The following is an 11055-nucleotide window of genomic DNA, read 5'->3' as shown; positions in this document are numbered from 1 at the left end:
TGAATGGGACGTACCAAATGGATTAGAGAGATAGGTACTAGTGGATAATACCTACTTAAGGTACACATTACACATGCTAGTTACTAGCACCAAAGCATGCTACTATTGAGCAAATGCTACATACTAGCATGTATGTATAGGACACGAGCTACTATTAAGCATGCTTTTTTAGTGGCATACAGGTACTGCAGGTACTAGCATGCTTATAAGTATGCTTATTATTATTAGCATGTTAGTAATGAGCATGTGTAAGAGTACCTTTAGTTGCCAAAAGCGTGTCAGGCTACGGTGGTCAGGCTATGCGCAGATTAGGATTCCCTAGATACGGTCAACCAATTTGATTAAATAAATAAATTAGATTTTCTCAAACATGACATTAAATTTTGCGGTTGTGTTACAAATAATAGGTCGGTAAGTATCGCGCTACAGGCGCTACGACTCGGCTGCCGGCGCGCGGTCACTCTAGCGGCCTGCAAGGAGATTTCATACAACTTTCCCGGCCGCTGGCCGGCAATGAGACCGTCTTTTGCTTCAACGCATGATCTGCGGCACCGCCGCCAGCCAGCACCACCCGCCCCGCATTCGCCGCGACAGCAGCCACACAACAAGGCGACGATTCGAGACTAGCATCCCGCCAGCTTTATTTCTTTTTTTTTTATCCATCCCTCCCTATCAGTCTATATCTGCTTGCCCGGTAATCCCCTACTTCCCGGCCTCAACGGTAATCTGCTATTGGGAAGGGCCTTAAGCAACGCTTATTGTATTGAAGTTCTGAGGTGGCATAGGAATCAAATTGGTTGATTGTAGGTACAGTACTCGTATTTATTTATTTAAAATAATGTTCAGTAGGTACCTACTTGTAAATTTTCTTGTAACTACCGTGTTTTTCTGTATTTCCGTTCTTCGACATTTATACAAATTCGTAATTATACATAACGAATATGTCCCACAAGAGCTTAAGTAGTATTAAAAAGCTACAAAGAGAAAAGACGCCAATTTGAGTTTAATGCGAGCAAAGCCGCGAGCAAAAGCTATATACCCATAACAAGCTTTTAGGCGTTACCCCGATTTCGACGCAAGCGAAGCCAAGTGTAAAAGCTAGTATAGAAATAATTTTAAAATAATAGGAAGATCACACATCAAACGTTCTTTTATTCGGCGATTTTTGCTCGATCAAGATAATGACGATTGTGCCGTGGTATATACAGTCGCCGTCAGATATTTCGGGGCGGCTAAGGTGGTTAAAAATATCGGCGCATGAACTCTAATATCTATTTTTTTTCCCAATTTATGTTATTTTGATTGTGTGTTTGCAGTAACAAATAAATGTTTTATTTATCTATCTATTACCATAATAGTAGAGTGCATGTTCCGATATTTTTGACCACCTTGGCCGCTCCGAAATATGTTATGGCGACTGGACCATGTGGCCGGTTATTGAAGTAAGGGAATCTATCATTGACCCAAGAACAAAGTTCTGACCTGAATAACGGTCTGGAAAAAGGACCAACGACTTGAATAGTCAGCTTATTCTCTAGTTATCTGTTTTTTTTTGTGGTGTTTTATGTACAATAAAGAGTTGTACAATACAACAGGTACATTAAATATTTTGTGCGAAGCACTCTACATAGGTACACTAAATATATACCCTGCATCCTTTCGAAACTCTAATTATTGTAGAACTACCCCAGGCGTTAGAACACACGAAATGCATAGCTACTAAACAACTATTCTTGGAATATAAATAAAGATAGGACAAAGCGTGGAGTACTTACCTTTAAATTGAGGATTTTTTTTATTACTTTTCATGTAGAAAACTGTAGGTATTTTTTTATAATCGTTAAATGCTAGAACCACGCGGAATTCAAAAGGCTGGATTGCAATCCCTATAGATGATTCTAGTATACTTGTCTTGCAGTCGTGCTATTATCGCTTCGCGTGTATTATAATAGGTACTTATATATTTTTATATCCGTCATCAAAAATATAATTGTTTCATGTCTTACCGTAAGTCATTCGTGTTCAAAACACATTGGTGCTTGGTATCGTCGCCTATTTTGTAAACATCGATGACATAATTTGTAAGTTTTTTTACAAGAAGAAGACATAATTTATATCTGACTTGATGTCTATTTGAGACATTTTTCCTTCTAGTGCTTCGATTCTAAAAGTCGGTAGTGTGCCTGATTTGATGTCCATTTGAGACATTATTCCTTCTAGTGCTTCGATTCTGAGGGGCGGTAGTGGGCATTCTTGAATATCGATATTTTTTCCTGTAATAATTAAGTGAACTAATCCTTACGTTGTCACCTGAAGAACTGTCAGTTTTAATTTTCTTTTCAGAATCGTCGAATATTCAATAAACTCTTGACCCTGTAGTTTGGACTCTACATTTTCAGCTAGTGTACATTTTAGCGTGGTCTAAAATTCAATATTTTTTCGTCCTCTGAGGTTGTACTTCGAAAATGGCATGCATAAAGTTGTTGATAATTAATTTAATGTTAACTGCCAGTGTACAAGGTGAGTTCAATCATCAGTTCGTAAATAAGGGACCTAGAAGGAAATTTTATCGGTCCTTTATTGTTATCAATGTAATGTAAGATCCACGATAAATTAAAGAAAATATTACCCTAACTTGATTTGAATGAGGTTCAAGAAATTCTGTGTTCAAGAAACCATGTTGTTATTAATAAAATCAGAATCATTTACAAATGTAAGATATTTATGAATATATTAATTATTTTGTTTCTTGTGTCCACAGCCGTTATCAATTATGGGCCTGGGTGAGTGTGATTTTGTTTATAACTGACTGTATGCACTAAAAAAAAGTTTCTCAAATCATCAGTATTTTTTATTTCATTTCAGATTTCAACATTTCACGGTAAGTTTATGCGCAACGAAGTTTTAGAAGGCGATAGACATCAATTCATTTGAGTTTATTATTTAGTTAATTATTATGAATATCCTTACCTAATTTACAGTTTCCCAACACATTAGGCATTTTTACATATAAGTACTCTAAACCTTCTAAAATTCATTTTATAGCCACCTCTGCCACCTGTTCCTTTTTTCGGTCAAATTAAGATACCGATCGTACGTGTACCTGTACCAACACTGCAACAGATTAAGAATACCATACCCAGGCCTGGTCAATTATACAACGCCGGTTATATCCAATCAAGTAGCGGCTTTAAGAAAGACAAAGACGGGAAATTAGTCCCAATCGGCGGCACATACGGCCTCATCAACAACAATGGCAAAGTTCAGGAATATGGACGTAAGTTGTACTTGACAAGCAGTAGACTGTAAGGTAATGAACTTTACACAATTATTCTGCTCACCCGCGATCGAACTAAGTAGGTAATTTAGGTCGCAGGTGAGCAAAGTATAATTGATTGGATTAAGTATAGTTTATTGATATGGACCTCCGCAAAGTAACGCGCCCCAAGTAGCAAAGTTCCCTTATAATATCAAGCTTACCTGACTAGAAGTCTTATAACTGGCATATAAAAGATTGTTTAAAGCAAAATACTTTTTAATGGCATATTATAAGTAGGTTTTGGCTATATGTCTCCAGTTCTTAAAACTTTGTAGTATAAGCGTTAATAAAGCTGAATTACTTATATGGCTTTTATAAAACGTCAGACGAACATTCTTCTTATAAAAGCCATTTATATGCCTTTTAGCCATATAATATTGAAAGCTATGTAAAGGTTTTGCAACATACTTTTTAACTTGTAACGGTCATACTTAGGATAGTTTTTTTTTCTTATAAAAGTCTGTAATATGATAAAGTATTTGTAGTCATTTATAAAGTCTTTATAAGAGTTAATTTTTTTGCTAGCCACTTACTTATACGGTCATTAAAAGTATAATATATATAGTAATTCACATTGTCATATAACTTTTTAATACAACCCACGTGACCATTTAACTGACGATAAAATTGTATCTATTGACTACACAAAAATCGTTAAAAATGGATTCAGAAACGTGGAGTAAATTCAAGGAAATTACTACTTATAGAAGAAAAGTAAAACAGAAATACGAAATGATGGTACATAGAAATTAATCTACCATTAATTCATCGTCTAAAACGATACCAAACTTAAAAAATCCAACGGAAAATGCCAGTGGTTCCGTACAAAATAAAAATAAGACTTGTGATTGGATGCCAAGTGAAAATACTGATAACCAAAGTAGTGATAGTAGTTACGAATACGAATGCGTAAATAAACTCGACTTGTTCATGATTAATTTATCAAATGTAATGATATGCCGGTCAAACTTGGATAATTGCAATTGAAACTTCATCTTTTCCTTTGCCTTATTCCCTTTATTTGGGGTCGCCCTCCTGGTTCTCTTGCGCCAGGACAGGGTAATTGCAATTGTAACATTTATCTTTTATTATAAGATACACAATACAAGTCGTCTCTGCATAAAAACTTGTCCACATCCAATAAATCAATCATTTTCTTGTTTTCGACACATCTAAGAAAAGAGGTTCACTTGGTCATTAAAGAACCCTAAAATCAGTCAATATGGAGGAAGTATGGCACATTATATAATCTTTATAAGGTATTTGGTTTTATAGATATCTTATATATATTTTATAACTTGCTATAAGACTTATACTAGCAATTATCACAGGCGCGACTAATTAATTAATTAATTTTCATAATAAAACAACTTCTTTTCATGGGCGCGTTTAAAATACAACATAAATCATAAGTACCTGATATTATCATAAAAATAAGCTGCCACATGAATTTTGATATGAAATACATAAAAATCTAATCATAAATAGTAAATAAGATTACTCACTTAATCAAAATGGTGATTGCTTAAGAAACACAAGAATTGCACAGAGTTTTATGCTGCATCGCTTTACTGAAATACAATAACTTTTCAAGGGTCAATTTTCTTGTAAACGGTTCAAACAGAGTAACAAGGGCATTTGCACTTATAAGCGCGGTTAATATGACATTTATAAGGAAACCACACTTATTATTGGCCATAATAAGACTTTTAAAAGGATAGTTTGGTAATTTATAAAGCTGTAATATGATTGCTATAAGTTTTATTACCTTACAGAGACAGCCATTTCCCACACTTATTAGCGCTAATATGGCTGTTCTAAGAACAGAATTTTTGGGCTAAGTATAAAGCCATTATAAAACCAATTTATGTTACTGATTCAATAAAATTAGACTATAAGCACCGCACGATCGTAAATGTGCAAAATGTGAGGGTCGAACCCATCAATGGATTTTTTGTTTAGAATAAGTATGGTCTACCTTTGTGTAATTACAAGCTTTTATTTAGTTTCACCTGTCCCGTTGTCTGTCTGTCTGTCTGTCTGTAATCAAATCTTGCAAGTTAAATTTGACCAACTTTCAGTAGTCAGATTGACTTGAGATTTGGAATACTTATGTAAATTGCGTGACAATACAATAACCTGGTACTGACATCCTGTTAATTCAGCCATGATCGTCTCTGCAGGACGGAACTCTTCAAGGGTTAATGGCATCGATTTGAAATTTGGTATGCAAATGTAATTTGGGTGACAATGCAAATAAAGTCGACATAAACTGTATTAAATTAAATTTTTACCAAAAACATGTTTTATCGTTTCGTATGTCGGTCGCGTAGCACCGACTAGTGCCATAATAGTTTGGGCCCGAAAAGATACGCGATGGTACAATACGCCGCGATCCAAGTCGCACCCCGTAACTTAAATACATCATAAGTTAAATTAAAGTGTTTTCAGTTTATTAAATAACAACGCAATCGCAAAGGGCTTCGTCAACAAAACAAATTGTAGATCCGCAACATGCTTCGTCATTTGCGTAACCTAACTTAACCGAAACCCCAAAGCAATCCCCGGAACGATGCAAGTCGTGATATTTTATGTTTTTAGCAGGTAATACTTGTAAGTCGTGATATTTTATGTTTTTATTAGGCACGACACATACAATTTTAGGAATAATCGTGTCCCATGATAGAAGTTGTGGTCGATTAAAAAGAGCTATTTGTTTTTTCATAGTGTCTTTTTCAACCTTGACATTGGCGGAATCATCGATAGTATCGATGGAATTATAATTCCAAAAATTTAATCAATTTATTTTTTCATCGAATACCTAACCTGCCTCCCCCACTACACCGTATCATGTGGTATCATGCCATGACCGTAATAGGAACGTGACAATAGCGGAATGTCAAACGCACACATGACACGCGAGCGACGGTTGGTTACGGAACGTGCTTGTGGGCATAGTCTCATACTTTTCAATATAAACAATATTTTTACCTGACACGTTGCTGTTACGGTCATGGTATGATGTGGCGTAAATAAAGAAAAAAAAGAAAACTCCATTAAGAGCGTTTATACCTGCTGAGCTGGCAACGTTGCATTTTTGTTAGTTTTTCTCGATTATTAAATCAAAATTGAGTGAAAATTAAAAATGTTTTCTGATAGAATACTTCTTAATATATAAGTTAATTTGTCTACTCCAATAATTATTCGAGATAAACTTTTATATTCCTTAAAAACGAATTAATGTTTATGACCGGTTTTTAAAGAAAATAAAAGTCTATAACGAATAATTACCAGCTCACATTAACTTATATTATTAGGAAGTGTTCTATCAGACAACATTATTAATTTTCATTAAATTTTTAAGGAATAATCGAGAAAACTAACATAAAATCAACGTTGCCAGCTCAGCAGGTATAAACGCTCTTAAAATATTTTTGAAAATACACTTGCCTAATCTGGGGATCGCACCGGCTAAAATACGAAAAAAAAATCACACCCCTACAGCGATAATTTTTTGGGGCATAGCTAAATAGTTGGAGAGATGTATAATGTTAATTATGAAAATAGCTTTAAGTTACGTTGCAGTACCCTACTATAGGGTTTCATGTTTGGGAAATATTTTGTTTTAGTTTAAGATCCTATGTACCCATGAAAGCAATGATTGTATGATTAAATTATTGAAAATAGTAGAATTAATAGATTTTTCTTATTTTACAGAGTTCCAAGGGTAGGTCGCTGACTGAAGTCCACCCAAGTGCCCAAACCGAACAACAACATCCTAATTTAACTAATACCAAAAAAAAAAAAACTGGAACAGTTTTGCCTACCTAAACTTTAAAGTACATTATATTTTTACAATAAAATTAAATATAACTTAAACATAAGTAGGTTACTTAAGTGAACGCAAAAAACCTCTGACATTTTCATTTAAAGCTTTCACTAAGTATTACAGTAACAAGATGAACCGATTGTAATGAAACTTTAAAAAAACCGTTTTAAGTATATACATGTGTGGGAGTTACGGCGCCAGTGTGTGTGTTATTCCTGATACCCTTCGTTTTTATGTTGATGTGGTCAAAAACTATGTTCTTAAATAAAATAAATTGTTTGTAAATACCGGGTGGGCCCTGTAACAGGAGAAAGAAATTAAAACACAGGTTCTGCTACTCAAATGGAACTACTTTAGTTCTGAAACTTTAAAAAATTAATTAATTTTATCATTATGTTTATTCCAAACAAATTAAATGGTATTTTCAATGTACGGCATCCAATAGCCTAAATGACATCGCCTGTTACGTAACAAAATGCCTGATTTCGCAATTCATTGCTTTTCCAATTAAACTAAACTATAATAAAACTCATAAGACAAGTTATTTTCAAAAGTTGTAGAACTAAATTAGCTCAAGATTAAGAGTGGAAGCTGTGGTTTTACAGGGCCCACCTTGTATACTAGTTATTTGTTAAGAACCGTAAACCTGGCCATATACCTACGTTGTTAATAATCGAATTTCGATCTTCGTATCATTTCATTCAGCTCACACTAAATAATATTTATAATGGGTTTGTGAGAGATGGTACGATAATAATATGAACTGTGAATTTGGATTTCACAGTAGGCCTCCCAGAACAAATCTTGTATTTCCAACCTAAAGCAATTAGTGGTCAATCCTCCAAAATATGAAGGTTGTTATTTTGTCATAGACAATAATGTCAATATCCATTGAAAATAAATAATCGTTAGTAAACCTGCCTTGCATTTTAATTCCATCCTAGCTTATTTACGTCCCATTGCTAGGCACAGGCCTCCTCTCAGAATGGCATTTTAATTTTTGTATTAATTAATTGTTGTTGTCCTGAGATATTTAACATTTCATACTTGAATAGTAAATTCAAGTGAAAAAATATGTATTCATACCATTCAAAAATCAAAATATTTCCCCGTTTGAAATATTTAGGTCCTAGCCTCAGAAATAGGTATACTTTACTTGTACCACGACCTCGATCATCACGTCGGTATAAGAGCGTATGGTACATATTTAGAAGTTTGGACAAATAGATATTTTTGTACTTGACTGTACCAACAAGATTTATTTAGCATGTCTATTAGAATTATACTAACGACTTCGCGCAAAAAATAGAGCTTTAGTTTTCCTTTAGTCCTATCTCGTAGCGAGATTTGGTAGCTAGCTACGACATGGGAATTGTGCTTTCGCATCTTGTAGCTTTCCATATTTTAACGATTTTTTCATCTTGTAACCAGATTTAGTAGCCAACTACGACATGGGAATTGTGCTCTTCCAGCTTGTAGCTAGCTACCAAAATTGAACCTAAATGATTTATCCATCTCGTAGCCAGATTAGGTAGCTAGCTACAAAGTGAATTGTGTTTTTCCACCTTGTACCAAACTAATATGGCTTCGAGATGGAACTAAATCGAAAATTTCCATAAGATAAAAAAATATTTAAGGATTCTCGTTTCGTAGCCAGCGTCGAATCGTTAGTATTTTTCTCATTTTGAAGCTAGCTACTAAATTTTGAGACGGAACGATACTAAAGGTACTTTTCTCCGACTATAGCGTTGTAAATAATAGAAGTTCGATCGTAAAATCCGCCAGATCACGAAATTCCTAGGCATATCATGAAATGGCGCCAATTCATGATATGCCTAAAAGTTGGCCAGGCATATCACGATGTGCCTGAGAAACAATACGGCAGATCGATTAGAGCAACGCACTCGTCGATATTCCTAGCTCTATACCGGGCACATCGTGATATGCCGAAAAAAATAAAAATTTAGATACGACGAGCGAAGCGACGAGTGGTTAGTATGAATTGTGACCACAACGCACGAGCCGAGCGGGCGAAGCGAGCGTGCCTCAGCAGCGGCCGGCGAAGTGCCAGAACCGATTTGGCGGCGTTTCATGATATGCCTAGGAATTTCATGATTTGGTGGATTTTACGATTGGCCGCCGACATATATAGGTACCACTCTTTTAACGTTTTAAACTTTCGTAATTTTCACTCATAGTCAAAATACCACAAACAGGACTTATCACGCTAAAACACACGAGTATTCAATATTTACCTCGACGTTTCACGTCACGGCCACCGTAATGTGGTTGAAACGTCGAGGTAAATATTACTCGTGTGTATTAGCGTGATAAGACCTGTTTGCGGCATTTTCACTATTTTAATAGTTTCTCTTATAACTGCACGTACAATAAAAACAAATCTCGTAAGTCGAGTTGTCCTTACTTTTAATGGCATTATTTTTGACTGGACATTTTGATATATACTTATTGTAAACTGTGTGGGCTCACATGGGTCCATTATGATGATGATGATGATTCTGTCGATGTTTTTGCCTAAAACTATTTCGGAGAAAAGACAAAAGAGGATCTTTTGTCATTCATTAGCGGCAAGTTACAGCAAGTTTTACATTCGACTATAGAAATAATAAATTGACTCATTTCCATTGTTTCTAACGACTAATTTAAATAATTTTGGAACATTTGGGCAAAACAGAACATGTTATATTCGCATACGGCTTGTAACTTATGAAATGAATGAAATGGGTGTATAAAAGAAAATGAAAACTATTTTATTTAAATCAACATTTTAATAACTATACATATCTCGTAGATATACCTACATCTTCTTCTTCTTCTAGTGCCTCTCCAACTAGTGAAGGCTGGCAGTCAGCCATGGTAGCAGCATGGTAGATATACATACTTACGTAGAATTTAAGTAATATTTTTGAGGTGGTAAATAAAACATTTTTAATAATAATACAATGTTCCACCCTTCATCCCACTAATTTTCTGATGGAGAGACGCGGCGTACTCCGGACCTGTACAAGATGGATCTAACATTTGGCAGAAGCACTCGGGTTGAAATGATGATGGGATTGAGTTGAAATAAATATGGCATATTTTGAATGTAGGCATAGACATAAGTTTATTCAACGTCAAAAAGAACACTCACTCATAAAATAAACTTCAAGTAAATAAACTTGAAGCCGTGGTGGCCGAGTGGTTTGAACTATGGCCTCTCAAGCAGAAGATCGTGGGTTCAAACCCCGGCTCGCACCTCTGAGTTTTTCGAAATTCATGTGCGGAATTACATTTGAAATTTACCACGAGCTTTACGGTGAAGGAAAACATCGTGAGGAAACCTGCACAACAAACCTGCGAAGCAATTCAACGCTGTGTGTGAAATTCCCAATCCGCACTGGGCCCGCGTGGGAACTACTGCCCAAGCCCTCTTATTCTGAGGGGAGGCCTGTGCCCTGCAGTGGGATGTATATAGGCTGGGATGATGATGATGATGAAATAAACTTAATATACAATTAGATTTATTTACACACTTATATCGACATATTAGTAGAGCGTCATTTGTAATACAATAAGTTGAAAAGTCAAATTCAAATTAACAAAACAAATCAAATACAAATAAATTATACTAAAAATGAAAATCATTAATCTTATAACTTAACTTTCGAGTTTGTGGATTTTCCATAAATCATAACATAACCTAACCTAACCCAAACAAACGGCGGATATGTGGCAGTGCAAATACCGTTGCTTATTTACATTGATAATTAAGTCTTATCGGTAACAAACCTGCTAAACACACACTGCGAATGAATTTATTTTATTATTTATTTATTAGGTAATCTATATTTTCACGGTTTCCTGTTACTAACAAATTGTACATTTGTTAAATATACCGTAACTA

General features: G+C 35.0%; 1 protein-coding gene across 2 annotated transcripts; it reads left to right on the top strand.

Moving 5' to 3' along the window:
• Positions 1 to 40: 40 nt before the first annotated feature.
• LOC141438198 (seroin-like) lies at positions 41 to 8050 on the top strand. Of its 2 annotated transcripts, XM_074101960.1 has the most exons (6): positions 41 to 2081; positions 2344 to 2520; positions 2762 to 2783; positions 2866 to 2881; positions 3046 to 3277; positions 7037 to 8050. In XM_074101960.1, exons 2-6 carry the CDS (start codon positions 2466 to 2468, stop codon positions 7048 to 7050), a joined length of 339 nt encoding a protein of 112 aa, XP_073958061.1. In that variant the 5' UTR covers positions 41 to 2081; positions 2344 to 2465; the 3' UTR covers positions 7051 to 8050. The 2 variants fall into 2 exon arrangements, with proteins under 2 accessions (XP_073958061.1, XP_073958060.1); XM_074101959.1 differs by having other exon boundaries at positions 3046 to 8050.
• Positions 8051 to 11055: the final 3005 nt, after the last annotated feature.

This window comes from Choristoneura fumiferana, chromosome 18 (assembly GCF_025370935.1).
Source record: "Choristoneura fumiferana chromosome 18, NRCan_CFum_1, whole genome shotgun sequence".
NCBI classification, from domain to species: domain Eukaryota; kingdom Metazoa; phylum Arthropoda; class Insecta; order Lepidoptera; family Tortricidae; genus Choristoneura; species Choristoneura fumiferana.
Note: the sequence above shows the minus strand (reverse complement) of the source record. Positions and strands in the feature narration are given on the sequence as shown.